This window comes from Zingiber officinale, chromosome 7B (assembly GCF_018446385.1).
Source record: "Zingiber officinale cultivar Zhangliang chromosome 7B, Zo_v1.1, whole genome shotgun sequence".
NCBI lineage: Eukaryota > Viridiplantae > Streptophyta > Magnoliopsida > Zingiberales > Zingiberaceae > Zingiber > Zingiber officinale.
This window is the reverse complement of record NC_055999.1, coordinates 90,104,513-90,124,911: the sequence shown is the minus strand read 5'-3', so window position 1 is coordinate 90,124,911 and position 20,399 is coordinate 90,104,513. Positions and strand designations below refer to the sequence as shown.

Here is a 20,399-nt window from a genome sequence, read left to right as displayed (position 1 = left end):
GGCTTTCGATTCGTCCTCACTTCCGGATCCGTTGTTGAAGTCCCGGGCTGTCAAGGCAAGAAAGTTCGTCTGTTCTTATTCTTCGTCGTCGGATTCTTCGGAAGAAGACTCGTCCCATGTTGCCTTCAATGCCTTCTTTCTTTTGAGTTTCTTTGGATCCTTCTGGTTCGGGCAATTTGCCTTTATGTGACCCTTCTGATTGCACCCGTAGCAGGTCACTTCGAATTTAACCTTCGAGCTTGGTTGGGCTTCTTTAGACTGGATGGCCTTTCTGAGATCCTTCTTGTTGAAGCCCTTCTTTTTGCAGAGCTTCTTAACTAAGTTGACTATCTCGGTGGTAAGTTCATCGTCGTCATCTGAATCTGATTCTTCTTCTGACTCAGGTTCGGTTCTCCGCTTGATTCTTGATTCGCGCGATCTACCTGTTCCTGCAACCAAAGCCAACCCTTTCTCGGTCGGGCGTGCATTAGTCTGTTCGTGAAGTTCGAATTCTGCAAACAGTTCATCTAATTTAATGGTAGACAAGTCCTTGGAGACCTTGTAGGCATCTACCATGGATGCCCACAAGGTGTTCCTTGGAAAGGCGTTTAGAGAATACCTTATGATGTCGCGGTTGTCTACCTTTTGTCCAATCGCATGAAGACCATTGAGCAGATCTTGAATTCGGGCATGGAGTTGTGCAGCTGTTTCACCTTCCTGCAATTTGATGTTAAATAATTTATTAAAAATTAAGTCTCTTTTACTTACTTTGGTGTCGGATGTCCCTTCGTGAAGTTCAATTAGCTTCTCCCACAATTCTTTGGCGCTGTTGAAGGGGCCGACGCGGTTGAGTTCTTCTTTTGATAGGCCACACTGGAGGGTGCAGGTTGCCTTGGCATTAGCTTCTACTTTCTTGATCAAGGATGCATCCCAGTCCTCGTACGGTAGTGGTTTGCCGGTGGTGTCAGTTGGCAGTTTGAATCCGGTTTTGACAATCATCCAGACTTCAAAGTGAGTCTGGAGATATGCCTCCATCCGACCTTTCCAGTACCCGAAGTCGTCTCCGGTGAATAGCGGAGGGCGGGCAGTACTGTAGCCTTCTTGAAGGGCCATTTCAGTTTTACCTAGAGCGAAAAATAACACAAAAAAATGTCCCAGGACTTGGTCCTGGCTTAGTAGTGCGGTAGGAAAAAAAATGGACCACGAACTCGGGTGGTGTTGCACCAATTCCGAGAAAAACCGATTAGAGCGAAAAAGAATTAGAATATAGCTATGAGGCTAAATTCTAATCGACTCCGAAAAAAATAAATACCACGAAAAAAATATTTTGAATGGTGGTTGCACCGATTCAAAATGACCCCGTTCTGATACCAATTGATGGATCGAAAGCGCTAGAGGGGGGGTGAATAGCGCTCGTGGCTATTTCGTTTTTCGAAATCGTAAGTCGTACGAGAAACTAATAGAGTAATAAGCAGCGGAATAAAGACAGTCAAACACAGAGACACAGGGAATTACTTCGTTCGGAGCCTAAGGCGACTCCTACTCGAAGGCCCGCGATCCTTGATCGCTTCCGGTGGGCAACAACTATAATATCGTGAATAAGTACAAGGAAATAAGTACAACTGGAATTGAAATAATACCGACAACAAAATAATAACTGAAGCTTTAGGTCGTCGGCGACTGTAACAGCACTTTAGAGTCGTTTCTTGAGCAGCACACAGCAGAAGGAAAGCTTGTCGAATGGTTGTCTTTGAAGCTGCACCTCAACCCTTCTTTTATATGAGGTTCCGGGCGCCTGGGACCTTTCCGGGCGCCTGGAGTGTGACGTGGCCAGCCAACCAGGTTGCTCCACGTGGCGAAGTCGCGCAGGGGATAATATTTGGTCCCGAGCGCCCGGACCACCTTTTTCCAGCAGGTTCCTCACCTGCAAACAAAGGTTAGTCTGAGCAAAATACCCTGCAAGACAGCGTTAGAATCTGATAAAACATAGTAAAGAATAAACGACAGTCTTCGGACTGTCCGAGTCTGACTTCGAATTTCCTACCGGAAACCCTAGGTCGACCCGACGCCTACTGTTCCCTCTACGGGGAACGTGTCCTCACCTACTCCCCTCAGGAGAGATTACCTGATGCCAGTCCGGTCCTCCAGACCGACTGGACTTTTCGCCTAGGGTTACCACCCCCTAGGACCTAAGGTTACCGCCCCTTAGGATTTTCCTCCACCTAGGGTTACCGCCCCCTAGGACCTAAGGTTACCGCCCCTTAGGATTTTCCTCCACCTAGGGTTACCGCCCCCTAGGACCTAAGGTTACCACCCCTTAGGGTTTTTCACCTGCCTAACCGCAGCTAGGACTTTCCTAACACACTCATTCAAACATATTAGATCACACACTAACTTAACTTTGAATCCTTTGCCATTATCAAAACTAAGGTTCGATCGTCGGATGCTTCCTGCACCAACACCAGTGAGGCAGAAAATAACTGAACCTAAAACACCTTATCATCCTATGGTTGAGGATGATGGTAAGTCCGCAAATGTTGATTTATTCAAACAACTTGCACTTTGATCTAATATCTATTTAACAAGTTAAAGAGGGAATAAATAACTTTCAGATGCTTAAAACTCATTCATTGGTAATGCAGGTTGTTTATCGCCAAGAAGAGCTTCGCAGGTCCAAATCATCCTCATCTTCTACTGCTTGCTGATTTTTTCCCCCTTTGATGAAGTGTCTTCTTTCTAATTAGAAAAGCTTGGACCAGTTGAAGTTTCTGTGTAGGTACGGATGTGGGCACATTGATTTAATCCTGTGATTAGGTTCAGAATAGATAATTAACATAACATTTCTTCCACTGATACTGTCTTTATCTGATTATTTTGTGTTGCTAACAATGTGGTGCAACCGTGGAACTATCTATGCTAGTGTTGTCTTCTAAAATAGTTCGTGTATTACCGTTAATGTTGTTCTAAGGAAAGAATTTATCTCACAATTCATTGTTTACTTAACATTTTGTTCCTTGCATTTCGCTAAGTTAGTTTGCTAAAACAAAAGAACACTTCGTAAGAATGTTTTCCTTATTTTCTCCTCCTTGGTAATATTTTAAGAACTATTGGCAATGCACTTATTGAGATTGTTTTCATGTCTAATTTGAATATTTTAAGAACTATTTTTTGCTTTACGTTTCATCTCACTTATTTTAACAACTAAATTGTGTACAACTTTGTTGGACCAGCATGTACCTTCTGCGTCAGAAGTTTCATGATTTAAATCTATTCCTCATATGCTAGTCTTCCTAATCATTTGTGTTTTGGTGAACTTCTTGATGCTAATTATGAAGCCATTTCTGTTGGACTAACTACAATTTAACAACTTTCATTACGCACTTAGTATGTGTATGATATGAGTTACTTACGAAGTATACAATAGTCTTTTGTAGAGTATTTTGTTCTTCTTGAAAAACTTTAAGATACTGTAAAGTGCGATTGAATGTCTTTTCTGCATAATGCAGCAGTTTTCTATAGTAAATCCAACATATATGAAAAGCTGATTAACTTATTTTAACCTTCCCGATCAACTTGTTTCAATTAGACATAATAGGGTTTAGTCTATAATGTTTCTAAACTATTGAAAAATTATAACTGTTTTCAAAATTTTTATGCCTTGTGACTTTCTAGGATACTCTCTAGCTACCATTCCTTTGATGTTGAATTCTGAATGCTATATTCTCAACACACTTCATTTTGGCGAAGTTGAATTTGTAGACAAGCCTAGTACCTGGACTAATTTTGTTTCTCCTGCTTAATACAATGTTAAATCCGATTGGATGATTATCTGCCCCATGAGCTTAAGCTGTCAGTAAATCACTTGATTTATGCTATTTTATGCAATATAATAAGTCATCCCCCCCTAATTTATATCGTTTAACTTGTGTGCCTGCAAACAATTATGAATTTTCCTCCTTTATAGAGAATTATATATCTTCTTGCAGGAAAAGAACGATGTTAAGCTTGAGAAAGTTCTAACAACTATGGAACACGCAGCTATGGAAAACAAAACAGTAATATTAACAACTTTGAATGCTGCCTGGGCTTCTCCTGGTTCTATTATATATTTGTTTTTTCAAAGTTTTCGGACAGGAGATGGAACACGCAGACTCCTGGACCATTTGGTAATCATTGCCTTGGACAAGAAAGCGTACATAAGGTGCATATCCTTGCATACTCACTGTTTTGCTCTTTATACTGAGGGAATGGATTTCTCAGATGAGAAGATTTACATGACTGCTGGATATTTGTCAATGATGTGGAGAAGGATAGAATTTCTGCGTGTTATTCTCGAAATGGGATACAACTTTATTTTCTCGGTAAAATTCTCCTTCCTATGATTGGCCTTTGTAATATTCTATTTGTTAAAGTACTGATGTGTGAAAGTGACCATACCTTCTGGATCTTCTTGTTCTCTAAGTATCTATTTCTATGTAGACTATCTTCCCTTTTTTTGTTCATAGCCAAGTTTGTAGGCAATGCTCTATTGTTAAACTTTGTTCCTTGTTTCTTGTTTGTGCAACATATTTTGTTACCCCTTCTTTCATCTGCTGCAAACGCATATAAGATAGAATCATATATATCTACAAATTTATGCATGGAATGCATGCCTAGGATAATAGTTTGCTCGAGTGTATGAAAGTTTATCCAATGGGATAGGCATTAAGTTGTTCATATAAGCATCAGTATGTGACAGACTCATTGTTATCCATGCTCTTACTGCCTAATATTCTTTATATAGCTTTGCATATAATTCTGTTAGCAGGAACTGCTAACATCTTGTACTACTGATACTCTGCATGCTGTATCCTTTTTAGTCTTGGTTTACTAATATATTATTTATGTGTTTTTACAGTTTACAAATCTCAAGAACTCCAGAGTTGAAATTGATGAAGTACGGTTCGAGTGGGCTGAATGCATGCTAGATTACATTTGAAGTGTGGTTCTACCTTGATGTGTTAAAAGAATGTTCTACCTTGATTTTGATATCTATTAGCTAGCTTTTGATGTAAAAAAGAATGTTTGGGTATTTTATGGATATTGTTGTAAGAAGATTATTTATATAATTTGTGAATATTTGTGTATTTTATGGATATTATTGAATGAAGAATATTTGTATAATTTGTGAATATTTGTGTTTTTTTTTATTGTCGGTTTTTCATTGTTTCGAAAATCAAATTTGTGCTGTTAAAAAATATACATATTACATCGGTTTTCCACCGCTGTAAAACCGGTGTTATTAACTAATATTACATCGGTCATTTACCGCTGCCAAAACTGGTGTTATTAACATACAATATTACATCGGTTTTACACCGTTGATGAAACGGTGTCGTTAAGTGATACTACACCGGTTAATAACCGATTCGAAGACCGGTGTCGTTAAGTGATACTACACCGATTTTAACCCGATGTCTAAAATGGCAGACTTTTAACATCGGTTTCATAGACATCGATCGAAAATGAAATAGACACCGATGGAAAATCGATGTCTATAAAGGTTTTTGTTGTAGTGAAGGGTCCACTCTCCTCACTCATAGTACACTATGAAATCCTTCTTCTAGAAGGCGAAGAATCCTCGTACAAGCAATACACAAGCGAATACGAGATACAGCAAGAATAAGGAAATAGATACAACAATGAAGAGCCTTTGTTCTTGATCTCTTATTGCTATGGATCGCCTCTTGATGCTTGGAAATATATCAGAAATTTGGTCCAAGAACCTTCAAGAATCAGTGGTGAAGAATGGAGAAGAAGAGTTGTATTTGAATCTTCGTCATCACCTTAACATCCCGTAGATTAGGACTCCCAATCGATCGACCTTACCCCCAATTGATTGTTGCGTTAAATCTGAGAGGATCCAGCCATCCAAACCTAGCAATGCCTCTTTTCTTTGTCACTTAATCGATTAGTCAATCGATTATGAGCCTTCTTAATTGATCACTCAATCAATTATGAAGCCTTCTATTCGCTCATGAGATAATTACCTAATTGATCAAGCAGCTTCAATTGATCAAGCATCTTCAATCGATCACCTAATTGATCCAGAAGCTTTCTGTTCTCTCGCAACCAAGCTTAATCGATTAGCTAATCAATTAAGTCTCTCACGATATCCTCAATCGATTGGGATTCTTCCCAATCGATTCAGCACTATGCAATGCACTGTGCTTCATGAAAACTAGCTTCTAATCGATCACTTTCAAGGTGAATTGATCACCTGATCGATTCACAATGCACTTCACGAAGAGATACGTTCAATCGATTAGTTGATCGATTGACGCAACTCTCAATCGATCACTTGATCGATGTTCAAACTCTAACTTGTTTAACCCAAGTCTAGGGTTCCCTTGCCCAATCTCTATTTAACCATGACCTAATGAGACTTCTCCACCAAGTGTTTGGTCAACCTTTTGATCCACATAGACTTTGTCAACTTTCTGTTAGACTTCCGATCACCAAGTGTGGTCCTTCTTGACCCACTTGGATTTTCTCTTACCTAATCATAGTTAGTATTGGAACCCCAAGGTTATTTTTTGTGTGATCAACTAAGTTATGTTAGGTCCTATTATGTTCTGATCCCTGTGTCTAAGTGTGTATGAGCTTAGGAGCACAGGAAGTCAAGCGAAAGACGTAGCAAACGAGAAGGACGACACGGGAGAGAGTCGACCGGCTCGGTGTGTCTGAGGGATGAGATACTGCAGAAAAGTACACCGATGGACGAGAAGGATGTGCATGACGTTCGAGGGATGAGAAGCCAGAGTGAAAGCCTGCTCGAAGAGAAGGCCAGAAATTGGATTCGGGTGAGCCCTATTCCGATAGCTGAAATCACCCAGGACATCGCAGCAGTAAAGGAGCGAAATAGAACTGCAAGTGCTGCTAGAGGCACCTTCAAAGACTATTGAAGGCGCCTCCATGCCTTCTGTGGAAGGCGCCTTCCATGGCTGGAAGGCGCCTTCGATGAATAGTGCGAAGGGACCTTCCAAGGCTATGGAAGACGCCTTCAACCAAGCTAAAATGAGTCGTTGGCTATAGATAAAGTTTTATCCACAAGCGCCTCACTAGAGGCGCCTTCTAGCCCTATGGAAGGCACCTTTATCCTGCGGATTAGATTTTCTAGGGGCTATAAAAAGACCCCTGGACCTAAGAAAGAAGTAACAACTTATGTATTCACTTTCCTAGACTTTTCTAAGTTTTTATCGTATGTAAAAGGCTTCTCCCGCCTTCAGTGAAAGAGATTCTTAGTGAGCTTTCTACTGCCTTGAATTAACAACCATTTAGGTTGTAACCAAGTAATTCTTGGCCTTTTACTGATTTTATTTTAGTTGTTATTTCTGTTTAATTTTATTAGCTATTGCTGCTAACCTGAGTAAAAGATTGAGAAGGTGTTTGTTTTAGTGTTTCAAGCAGCTCAACCCTCTCTAGTCAGCCTACCCGGTCCAACAAGTGGTATCAGAGCCTAATAGCTTCAGGAGGACTAACCACAGAACGAAGCACACGAGATGGTCGGACCAAGCATCTACCCACCAAAGTTCGAGGGGGAGTTTGCGAGCTAAAAAAAGAGAATGGAGGTATTTTTCAAAACAGACTTTGATTTATTATTAATAATGAAATTTAGTTTTGAAGCACCCAAGGGCAAGGAAAAGTTTCAATAGACGAAGAAGGAACAAGCCGACTTCATGGCAAACGACAAAGCAGAGTTTCATCCGCTGAGTGTTTTATCGTCACAAGAAGTCAACCGGATCAGAGCCTATGAGTCCGCAAAAGAACTCTGGGAGAAATTCCAGGAACTACACGAAGGAACCTCGGAGGCGAAACTTGCGAGACGGGACCAACTTCGCAACTAGCTCACCAACCTTCGATTTGAAGAAGACGAGACCATTGCACACCTTCACTTGAGGATTAAGGAGCTCATCATCGGACTTTCGAATCTCGGAGAAAATGTAAGCAACCGAGATTCGCTAAGGTACGCTCTTAATGCATTCCCTAGAAATATGAAAGGGGCATCATTAGTAGATGCCTACTATATCTCTAAGGATTTAGAATCTGTTACCTTAGAAGAGTTATTTTCAACTTTTAAAGTCCATGAATCAAGATGTGTAGATACAAAGAAGGAGACGAAGCACAACATTACCCTTAAGGCAAAGATGGACGAACAAGATTCAGAGTCCTCTGTCGACAACAACGAAACAGTAATGATGGTAAGACTGTTTAAGAAACTGTTTAAATCTAGAAAATCTAACCATCTGCAAGGTAGAAAGAAAAGGACAATCAAATACTACCACTGCAATGAAGAAGGACATGTAAAAGACAACTGCCCTAAATTGAAGAAAAAGGGCAAAAGCAAAGACAAGAAGCTCATCCAAACGAACAAACACAAGACCCTTAAAGCGACTTGGGACGAAATGTCGTCCGAATTGGAGGTTGAAGCCTTTTCCAGACTTGCATTGATGGCAAGTCATCAAGAAGATGAACACGAAGAAAGCTCGTCTGAAATGAGCATCGATGAAGGGGGAGCTACATCAGAAGAAAACAGCAGTTAGGGGGAGCTACAGATGACGGGATCGACAAGGTAAGTCAGGTACGATCTCTCCCACCTGACAAGTTGTTTAAATTTGTAAAATTATTAACTAAAGATTGTTGCAAACTTGAAAAAGAAAACAAAGAATTAAAAATAATTTTAGCCAAATCTTGTCTGTTAGAAGATTTTGAAAAATTAAAAATTGAAAATAATAAATTAAGAACACAAGTTGAAAACTTGAAAAATCATACATGTTTAACTGTTCAAACTTAAAATTTTAAAAGACTAAGCTGGTACCTTAGATTCACAGTGGTCAAATCAAAAAAATACCCAAAAGTTACGTACCCCCAAAATTCTTGATTAATCTTGTAGGAAGGAACCTATATTGGATTCCAAAAACTTGTATAAATTAAAAGTAAAATTGGACTTAGGGTTTTTAGATAGAAGATTAAATAATTGAATTCTTTAAGAGGTTTTATCTAGAAGTGGTTGATGATTCAATAACCAAGAAGGCTTAGTGCCTCGCCACAACCTGGAAGTCAATTACTGAATTGAATAATTGACAAACTGATAAGCATGAAATAGTTAATTAAATTAATACTTTCAATAGTTGTCAATGGTTTAACATTTTCACTTCTTGACTTGCAAATTTTACTTAGAAATTTATTTTTACTTACAAGTTACTTAGAAATTAAGCTTTTATTAAAAAAAATTTCTTTTCCCTTAGATTTTTTTTACCCTAATTTTTTTATGTGATCAAAGGGAGGAAGGTTAAGTCTAGGGGGAGGTAGTAGTTCAATTTAAATTTAAAAATATTTTTGTACTTTATTGCATATTTACTTGGTATTGCAATTGTATTATTTCTACTTAATGGTTGGTTTACCCTAACTTAACTTGGGTTGCTCACATCAAAAAAGTAGGAGATTGTTGGACCCCCAAGGTTATTTTTTATGTGATCAACTAAGTTATGTTAGGTCCTGTTATGTTCTGATCCCTATGTCTAAGTGTGCAGGAGCTTAGGAGCACAGGAAGTCGAGCGAAAGACGGGGCAAGAGAGAAGGACGACACGGGAGAGAGCCGACGGGCTCGGTGTGTCTGAGGGACGAAATACTACAGAAAAGTACACCTATGGACGAGAAGGATGTGCATGACGTTCGAGGGATAAGAAGCCATAGCAGAAGCCTGCTTGAGGAGAAGGCCAGAAATTGAATTCAGGTGAGCCCTATTCCGGTGGCCGAAATCACCCAGGAGATCGTAGCAGTAAAGGAGCGAAATGGAACTGCAAGTGCTACTGGAGGCGCCTTCAAATGTTGTTGAAGGTGCCTCTACGTCTTCGATAAATAGTGCGAAGGCACCTTCCAAGGCTATGGAAAGCGCCTTCAACCAGGTTGAAATGAGTCGTTGGTCGTGGATAAAGTTATCCATGAGAGCCTCGCTAAAGGCGTCTTCCAACCCTATAGAAGGCGCCTTCAGTCTATGGATAAGATTTTTCAGGGGTTATAAAAAGACCTCTAGACCTAGGAAAGAAGTAACAACTTTGGAAGGCGCCTTCAGTCTGTGGATAAGATTTTTCAGGGGCTATAAAAAGACCTCTGGACTTAGGAAAGAAGTAACAACTTGTGTATTCACTTTCCTAGACTTTTCTGAGCTTTTATTGTGTGTAAAAGGCTTCTCCGCTTTCAGTGAAGGAGATTCTTAGTGAGCTTTCTACTGTCTTGGATTAACAACCATCTAGATTATAACCAAGTAATTCTTGGCCTTTTACTGATTTTATTTAAGTTGTTATTTCTATTTAATTTTATTAGTTATTGCTGCTAATCTGAGTTGAAAGATCGAGAAGATGTTTGTTTCAGTATTTCGAGCAACTCAACCCTCTCTAGCCGGCCTACTCGGTCCAACAGTTAAGACTTAACCTTGTCAACGTACGATCTTCCTTGACCCACTTAGACTTTCCTTACCAACATGTGATCTTCCTTGACCTACTTGGGCTTTCCTTTGTCTAATCGCAGTTAGGACTTCCCTTGCCAATGTACGGTCCTCCTTAACCCACTTGGGCTTTCATTTGCCTAATCGTAGTTAGGATTTTCCTTGCCAATGTATGATCCTCCTTAACCTACTTGAACTTTCTTTTGCCTAACCGCAATTAGGACTTTCCTTACCAATGTGTGGTCCTCCTTAACCCACTTGGACTTTCCTTTACCTAATCGTAGTTAGGACTTTCTTTGCCAACGTACGATCCTCCTTGACCTATTTGGATTTTTTTTTTTTTTTGCCAACGCGTGGTCCTCCCTGACCCATTTGGACTTTCCTTGCCAACATGTGGTTCTCCCTGATGCACTTGGACTTTCCTTTGCCTAACCCTCGAGTTAATACTTACCCTTACCTAATCTCTAGTTAGGATTTTACTAGTCAAGTACCGATTCTTCTTGACCTACTTAACCTTTCTCACATATATCTCACAACATATTGTTCAAACATCGAATCGAAACTCAAGCTCAAATCTCTCCGAGTTTAGCCAAACTAGTCAATCTTGACCTAGGGAATAATTACACCGAAAATCTCCCAACAACTTTAATTTCTTAGAAACATCTTAGTGTTGATTTTGAAGAAATTAGCACCAACATGATATTGATTAAAAAAAAATTAGCATGATGATGTTGGTTTCAAGAAATCAACATCAAGATAATTTATTTATTTCAGTTATCTAATTTTTATTTTTTTAAAAAAAAATATTTCATTTTTTATCTTGTAATTTTCTATTTAAAAAAATTTAAAAATACTTTTATTAATGTTCATTTAATTTTATAATTTTTTATTAACCTTCTTTTTTATTTTTTTTATTTTTAAAATTTTTATTAAAATTTTAATTTTTTTAAAAAAAGAGAAATAGAAGATGATTATGACGTAAATTTTTTAAAATTATTTTTGGTTGGGTTCTCTATGTTTAAATAAAGGAAATTAATTTTTTAAAGGTTGAAAGATTGCGGAACTTAGGTATGCCTTGTATGAATTCGGTAATTTTAGGGGTGTCCTATGAGAAAGTGCCGAAGCTGTAAATATGAAAATGTTTAGCTAAATATAATGGTTAAAATAAAAAACAAAAGTTGTGCTCACATGTATTTAGGTAGCCAATACACGTCCAAATTAATGAGGTCAGGTAATAATAAATACTCACATTATTTGAGAAAGAAAGATATCGTAAAAGATTTAATTTATAATAATAAAATAAAATCTAATTTATTTAAATATAGATTAGAAGGTAGTAAAGAATGGAGCTTAATGACTTAACAAAATCCATATAGTCAATATTTTATTGTTAAAATTTATAATTATATTAACTTTTAAACATTATTAAATCATATATATATATATATATATATATATATATATATATATTAGATTTTTAATTTATATACTAATTTTGATACGATTAGTATATTAGATCAATTTAATTTTATACTAATTTTGATCAAAACTAGTATATTATGATCAATAGCATTTTGATTAAAGTTTTGATTTGTTTTCAGATATTACTATATTATGATCAATCTAATTTAATTTTTGGTAGAAAAATGATGATTATCTACTTGCAAAATTTAATTGAATTAAATTTTCAATATAAAATGAAACTACACTAAAATATCAATATGTTTGTCATTCTTAACCTAATTTATAAATTTTATTTTAAAATTTTATTCAAAGTTTGATAAAAATAAAGTATTTAAGATAAACACTGAAAATAGAGAAATTCCCACGATCTCCTTTTGCTACGTCACACTAAATAAAGTATGTTTTTATTATTTCAAAGAACAAATGAAATTTTCAATTAATTATTTTTACAATTAACCAAAATCAAATTGATATTTTATTACAATGCTATCGAATCAAATGTAAATTAATTTAAAATAGAAATTATAATGAATGGATTTTTTTAAGACTAAAATATTATTCTATTTTGATCAATTAAGTCCTGATAAAATGAATTCAATTAAAATAGCAAACCAAATTATTATTTTTGTTCAGTTCGATTTTTTATTTAACAAAATCAAGAAACTTTATTTAGAATATGAAAAAAAAAATAACTTTGAAAACAAAAAAGCGTAAACATATATAAAAGCAAGCCCGTTATTTCCTTTTCCACGTGCAGAGCAGACCATGGGCATTAATTGCCAGCCCTAGACCGGTTCACCATCCGCTGAAAACCGTGATAGCGACCGAACCGGTGGCGAACCAGACAGATGATAAAAGGTAAGAGCGGAGCGGAGAGCGAGCGAGCGAGAGAACCACGCCTTGCCTCCCCGACTCCTCCCTCATAGACACAAACGCCGCAAGGGAACAAAGAGCCACAGCGAGCATTTCCGTTTTGATTCGATTGCGATTCTGAGAGAGAAGCGAGTTAGATCGAAGTAGGCAAGAAGACGGCGCTCCTCCGATTCATCGCCGTAATAGGTCGCACACTCACCGCCGGCCCGCAGCCTAATCCAATCTGCCACGACGTGGTCGGATTCCTCCCCTGCCGTAAGGTTTTTGTTCCGCTCTCATCAATCTGAACGGCCTTTTAGGGTTCGGAGGTCTCCCCAGTTCTTCCCGTAATCTTGGAGGAGAGGGTGGAATTTCCCTCTTTTGTTTCCTTACCCTTGTCCCCTTTTTGTTCTCATTTCCATTTTTGGCCTAGGTTTGCCTTGCTTGATTTACCTGCAGTTACCGTTTTTTGGAGTTTGACCTTGTTGTTATTCTTCTTTGATGGTTTCTCGGCGGTGATCTTTCTCTGATTTTATCGGCCATTGCACCATCCTCCCATGGTTGTTTGAGATATTTGAATCCTGCTCCTCTTGAGAGAAGTGTGTCCCTGGACGGGCTTTGTATGCGGAGTCGGTGGATTTGGGAGATTACCTTTCCTACAATGCTAATTTAGTGCCCATGGCGATGGCGTTTTGAAAAAAAAAATTACAGCTGTCCTCATCCAAGTACTACGGTTGAATTCTTCTGGTAGGATATTTAGTATAGGAAATAGATTCGTTGAATAAATTTGTTATAGATTGTCCAGAGGTAGAGAGCATTAGCTGTATATAGATAATGATCTATACTCCAAATGGATAGAAGTGAGCCTGCATTGGTTCCACAATGGTATAAGTTAGCAAATGGGAGCAATTCCAGCAATACCCTGCACATCAGCACTTCCAAACGTTCTGGTAGTTGTTGCTATTCCTTCCTTATGATACTTATTCTTATGTTTAACATTATAAATTTCTAAGCTGATCCTATTTCTTTGGTTTCCTGTAGATGAAAATGGCATGGAGTGTGGCTCAAGGAGTAGATTACTCAGTCACCACGATAAGAATTTCAGGAGGAGTTTAAGCTCTAATGGGTCTATTGTTCGGGATAGAGGTAGCTCTGCCAAACTGCAGGATTACAGTAGTTTCCGTAGGTCTCGTGACAAAAACCAAGAGAGGGATTTTGATACCTGTGATAGGCAAAGTAGGCCATCGTTGGTTGAGAATGGAATTGGCTATCACGACCCATTTCTAAGAGTTAGGGCTGAAAAAGATGCTTTGAGACATTCCCAATCTACGCTAGCAGGAAGACAACTTGACTCCTGTCTTAAACGACCTGTAAATAGTGGGAATAACATTGGTTCTGTGGGAAGTGTAATTAGAAGCATTGACAGAAAATTTGAGAAGGATTTTCCATCCCTTCAAGCTGAAGGCAGGCAAAACTTCTCAGATTCTATTGATGTATTGTCTCCTTGTCTTAAGACTGCTGTCCAAAGTCTTCCTGTTGCAACTGCCATCATCAATGGAACTTCAGCTTTAGCTGAAATACCTGTACAAGTGGAAACTGATGGAAGTTTGCTTTCATCTGCAACTGGAAACACAATGGCGGAGGCACTGGCACAAAGACCTTCCCTAATTGATAACGGTCGCCAGGTAATATTTAAAATCCAGAACTGTTGCCTTTTGTTGTTTTACTACAGCCATGTGGTTTCCATTAACATGACATTTATATGTTATGTAGTCCTCTGTTGACACTCAGAGGATTGAAGAACTTGTTCTAAAAAAATTCAAGCAGCTGGTACCTGTGACTCCTGTACTGCCTAAAGTCTTGGTATAACTTCCTGACTTGCTTTTTTCTTGTTGAAATATATTTCCTATTTTCACAACATCAATGAATGTATGATCCTTTCCTTCTTTATCGTTATTTATTTAGACTTCGATTGATCTTGTGTACCATTTCTATCCACATTGCTAAATGATTTTCTCCTCTAATAAAATGATTATACATCTAGGGTTTGGATAATAAGGTATAGGGTAATCATTGTAGAAACCATGTTGGATAACAAGTTTGATTTTACCAGCTTGTGCAGATTCTTATGAGACAAACAACTAAGTAAAATGTTATAAATATAATTAGGAAATCTGTTAGAAAGCATTAACATAGGATTAGAAATTAATTTGCATTCATTGGTTTGTAAATTGTGAATGAGTGATTAAGTGGAAAGGGAATTGAAGGTTTTTGTGATCTTCCAGCATCCTTGGATCTAACATCAATGGAAACTTTTAGCTCTACTTGAAACTCAAATTATTCTCTTTAGAATAGAGTGGTGTATCTTAAAAGCAACACATTAGACAAGTTAGAATAACATAGTTCAAACTGTTCAAATGGTTTTATCAGATCACTTGGAAAGCTGGAACAAACATCCTATATCCATACAAGGCTAGGCAAAAAATAAAAAGCTTTTCACCTTGAACTGACCTATAAATTGATTCAAATTTATCTGATTTTGGGTTTCTGGTTGGGTTTAATTATTTTATTTCTTAGAAATTGAGTTTCAGGATTTCCTAAAAAATCAACCTATTTCTTAATCCTTATTTTACATATTGTGTACATATATACTTTTTTTGGATAAAATCTATACTCATGCATAATAATATTCTATAATTATATTTGATGATATATAATATATATTATATGTTGTATACCCATACACATATAAAACCTTCAGTTTGCTTTGGTTTTATTTTAAAATTGCTTATTTTTGACCCTACATTTTTGTTGCAATTTGAGGTGCCATCCCTATGCCCTTATTTTACTCGACTACCTTTTGATGCTTCCTTAGTTGATTGAGCACTCAATTTGTTCCTATGGTGTAACAAGCAATACTACCATTGAATGATGTGGTAGAAATCGACTGCTGAAGTGGGATGCTGAAGTGGATGTCAATGATGCGAAGGTTGAATAATGTTGAAATGATTGAGGTGGAGATTGCTGAGCTCAAGTAATGTCCAACTCACACACATTTGAAAGAGGTCAATGGGAGCCAAAGTTGTCCAGTAAAGCCCCTCTAGTGCCTAAGTCACACAAAGGTCAATGTAGAAAGATGGTAAAGACACTAGAGAGTGCATAACAATGTGAACCCCTTTTCTAGTGGATATACCTGTGTATTTATAGGCGGAGGTAGGTGAGAAATCATGTCTGGGGATGACTTGTAACTATAGGGGTCATGTTTAAGCATGGCTTGGTTCGTAGTGACAAACGACATAGGTGACCATTTCCAAATATGACCCATACTAGTGGGGAGCCATGTGTAGGCATGCAATGATGGGCGATATGGAGAACCATACTTAGGGATGGCTAGGAGAGCAACATTGAGAGCTCAGGGCAGAGAGTTTGGGGAACTTGAAGAAGAGAACCCAGTTAGTGGGAGCTCAGAGCATCAGATAGGGAAGCTTGGAGAGCTCACGTTAGAGAAGAGTTTGGGGTGTGTTGACTACTGTAATTTTGCATATTCAGAGGGGTGAGCTATGGAAACTTGGCTGATATTACCCCTTTGGCTTCAAGAGATGATGACACACTGACCTAGTCTTGGAAGTTTGCTCATAGCTATAGATCTTTGAACACTTCAGCAATGAGTTGTTCTCAAATAATGTCACTTGGGCATGGCAGGTTAATCTGGAACTTAGTCGGCATCAGAGTATCAATGATGTATCTGGTATTAATGGATCTTGTTGTTAGATGGTTGAAAGGTGATCTTTTTCTCCTTTAATTTATAATTAATTCAACTTAATTTTTGAGCATTTGCACTATCTTAGCCCCGCTTGACTTTAAAACTAGCATTGGAGTGTGATTTGAATCTCGAAACTATTGGTGTCGCACTCCAATTGAACCCATTCTCATGGATGGGAATGGCCATGTTGACCATGTTGATGATGGAATAACCCAATCGGCATGTCCCTCATGCCAATCAAAGGATATGCCTATTGTAGACAATATTAATTACATAATTGCATGCCTCAATCATAGGAATGCATAAGCGTTACATCAAATAAGAATAACAATTCAATATGATTAAATATACTCCATATTTACATTGATCTAAGTTAATAAAGAGAAATTATTGGAAATCATAAAACAATTGTGCAAATACATAAAGAAACTAAAAGTGATTTTAAATAAAATGTGTGAATTCCAAACCTAATTGCAATTTGAAAAAAGTATAAATATGTAGGAGAGCCTCTTAAGAGGCCAAACAAAAAAATAAGCAAGTCATGCAAGAGAAAAGAATATAAAAGTTATAGTCTCTAAGATGAAATACAATGGATTCAAGGGGGCAATACCCGTATATTTCTCTTGATCCAAGAGGGTTACTTTGGTTGGAAGTTCTTAAAATCTCTCGACTATAATCATCACTTTGATTGCCAAGCCTAGAGAACTCTTTTGAACCTAAGGTACTTTGGAATCTCGACTCTTTTTATCATACTCATTTAGGTTAGGTTGAACCCAATTTTCACAAATCCAATCTTAGAGCAAGTTTCTACAAGTGGTTACATACTATAATTCATTTATGACAAACATACTATCATATCCTTATCTTGAGTTCTCTAACATAATATCTCTTTACTATTCATATGACATAACAAGTAAATTTATAATTAATAACGAGTAAATTTCGAAGGGGAGTCTTGGCGCAATGGTAAAGTTGTTGTCGTGTGATATGATAGTCATGGGTTCGAGTTGCAAAAACAATCTCTTGCAGTGCTGGTAAGGTTGTGAATAATAGACTCTTCCTCGAGACTTGCATTGGCGGGGGACATCGTGCACCTAGCTGTTATTTTTTTAATAACAAGTTTACAACTAAATTAGTAATAATGCATACTCCAATAAAATAAATACTTTAATCAAGACAAAAATAATAAAAGTTTTTATATATATAAAGAGTCTAACATACATAAAGGGACAAAATAACCAAAAAAAGACCTAAAATAGGGTCCAGCAAAATCCCACTATGTTAGTGTTCGAATAGAGTTATAATGCATTACGACACTCAAACTTTTGACAGTTAAGCTTGACTCTAGTTGAGGAATAAATTTCTACCTCAAAATATACCCATAACCTCTCTCCTAAGGTTAGGATAAAAAAGCTTTCCCTCTTATTTTTCTATTTTTCCCACAACATGTTACTATATGTGAATTAATGAAACTACACATTTATTATGCAAAAACAGATGGAATCTCCTCTCCCTCACAGTTATCTAATCTCACCAAAATCTTTCATTGTCCACCCATTGTTTGGTTAACCCATTCCTGAAGACTTTAGTATGTCACTGGGAAATACCCACTGAGTAATGCTCAGCTCATTTATATCAGTTCATTTTACTAATTAGATTTTTTTTGGTTTCCATTTACCTCCACACTCCACAATCAACCAGTGTAACAACTCGAGAAAATTTGGTTATCACTTATTTATTGAATATTCCGGAAACTCAATTTTTTGGTTTGTGGTCCACCAGCCATGTTTGTTCCAACTACTGGGATCAACTCGTAGATCTTTTTCCTCCATTAACCATTAAGCTCCATGTAAACATCACACGTGACTTAGTATCAGTTTGCTTGTTTCCTTGGCAAATTTTCATGTCTAATCTCAGCATTTTTAGCTTAAGGGCAATTTAAACTTTGAAGGTTTCACAATGGAGAATCTTCAAACTCTATTAAACAAAGATAAAATGACATCAGTTTCTTACATTTAGTTTGATATGATAAATCCTTAATGATTCTCTTTGCAGTGTCTATTCAAATGAAACTTCAGTTATATCGATTTGGTGTTGTAATGTTAGTCAAATAAAAATGATCCGTGCACAAATATAATTAGTCCTTACCTTAGGGCTGAAAACAGCTTTTTACCAAAGTAATGCAAAATAAGTATAGAGAAAGTATTAGAACCTTTAAAAAGAGGTGCGATCCGTGACTTGTGTTGGTGCTGAATACAAATCCCCATCAAACATCTTATTTCATGTGGTGGGAATCTTGTTCTCATAAAGCGTATTATTGGCTAGATCTTAATTATCACAAAGAATCTTCAAATAGTCATATATTATATTTGATTTATTACTGCAACAGATGAATATTGTCTAAATATGCATTGCAAAACTATCAGATGAATGCCAGAGATCCCATTGTGAAATAGTGTGGTTAAAGTTATCATTTGTCATGACTCATGATATCTATCTTCATGCATTATGTATTTCAGAAATGACTTAAAGATACACTGAATGTTTAATTTTGTTTAATATTATGCAACACACCTATCTTCTATCATGAATCTGCAATCTGGTGTTGTGAGATGAAAACGATCTGTTTCTATTAAATACCTTTCTTGTGCTGATTTTCCAGTTATTCATTCCTTATTACCGTCTCATTTATTTTCTGAGGAAATTATGTTTGAATGCTTGATTTATTCATCTTCTGCATTCTGACGATCATCTGTTGCTCTCAGACTTGCAACTTGGCAGAAAAGGCCAAAACAAAAAGTGCAAAGGGTGGTGTAGATTTTAGTTCTTTTGCAAAGGGTGGCCAGCAGATAAACCTTGCTGGGCGAACACCAGTAAGATCTGATATTGCAAAGGCATATCAGGTGGGAAACTTTCAAGTTCTTAACCGTGAGAAGAACATCATATCACCTACTGCTGAAGACAGTTCGAGTGTTCGCAAAGCCAGTGACCAACTTGGACTTGTTCCATCTACTGCAAGCGTTGCTTCAAAGACCCAATCTGACCAAAAGAATAAAGGTGAGGACAAAAATGGTGTGTTAAAGCGAGTTGTATCCGTTGGAGAAAGAAAACTTCTTTCTCACACCCAGAATAGGAATGATTTCTTCAATTTATTGAGGAAGAAATCATTAAATCCTTCAGGTTCTATTCGGGAGCCAGGCTCCCATGGACCACCGGAGGACCTGCAAAATGCTTCCTCAGTCAGTGTACAGAACTGCCAACCTGGCTTGGATTTTTCAGCAGAAAATATAAATCTTAGTACTGATGAGCCTGATAGACTATATGTTGACAATAAAGAAGCTAACTCATATTTAGACGCTGTTCCTGATCCGGAAGAAGAAGCTTTCTTACGATCACTTGGGTGGGATAAAAATGCTGGTGAAGAAGCTCTGACACAGGAGGAGATTGATGCTTTCCTCAAAAAGGTACGTTCCGTTTGCCTTACATCAGTTCATTCATATCCTTGTCTTTATATTTACTGCCGTCCTTTTCTGCAGTACGAAACGCAAACACGGCGACCACTGAAGTCCAGCTAGATTTCGTATGAGATCTTCCCAAATGTGATATTTAGAGAACATACAATATGAGTTGTTTGAGTAGCAGTTGGCGAGGATTAATCTCTTTTTTTTTTTTTTTTCTTTTCACTAAGTTTTAGATAAATGATGTCTTCCTTTTGTTATTGAATTTGTTTTGCGGTTCTCTTCATTTAGTATAATTTTACAAGAATACAGTTTACATTGAGTAGGCTTTTGATCCGTGTAGATAAAAAGATTTTATAAATATAAGAAAGTCTACAGGGAAAAATCTTCTGAAGAA

At 37.3% G+C, this 20,399-nt stretch overlaps 1 protein-coding gene across 2 annotated transcripts; it reads left to right on the top strand.

Annotated features, from left to right (window-relative positions):
* Positions 1–12,793: 12,793 nt before the first annotated feature.
* Positions 12,794–20,399, top strand: LOC122006230. Of its 2 annotated transcripts, none has more exons than XM_042561652.1 (5): positions 12,794–13,734; positions 13,823–14,466; positions 14,555–14,644; positions 19,310–20,008; positions 20,081–20,399. In XM_042561652.1, exons 1-5 carry the CDS (start codon positions 13,632–13,634, stop codon positions 20,117–20,119), a joined length of 1,575 nt encoding a protein of 524 aa, XP_042417586.1. In that variant the 5' UTR covers positions 12,794–13,631; the 3' UTR covers positions 20,120–20,399. The 2 variants fall into 2 exon arrangements, with proteins under 2 accessions (XP_042417586.1, XP_042417588.1); XM_042561654.1 differs by having other exon boundaries at positions 12,795–13,731.

Bases quoted from the DNA above. Each gene is read 5' to 3' on its own strand.
- LOC122006230 (XM_042561652.1), top strand. From the start codon at position 13,632: ATGGATAGAAGTGAGCCTGCATTGGTTCCACAATGGTATAAGTTAGCA. The intron at 13,735-13,822 runs GTTGTTGCTATT...GGTTTCCTGTAG, and splicing joins CACTTCCAAACGTTCTGGTA to ATGAAAATGGCATGGAGTGT. The intron at 14,645-19,309 runs GTATAACTTCCT...TGTTGCTCTCAG, and splicing joins CTGTACTGCCTAAAGTCTTG to ACTTGCAACTTGGCAGAAAA.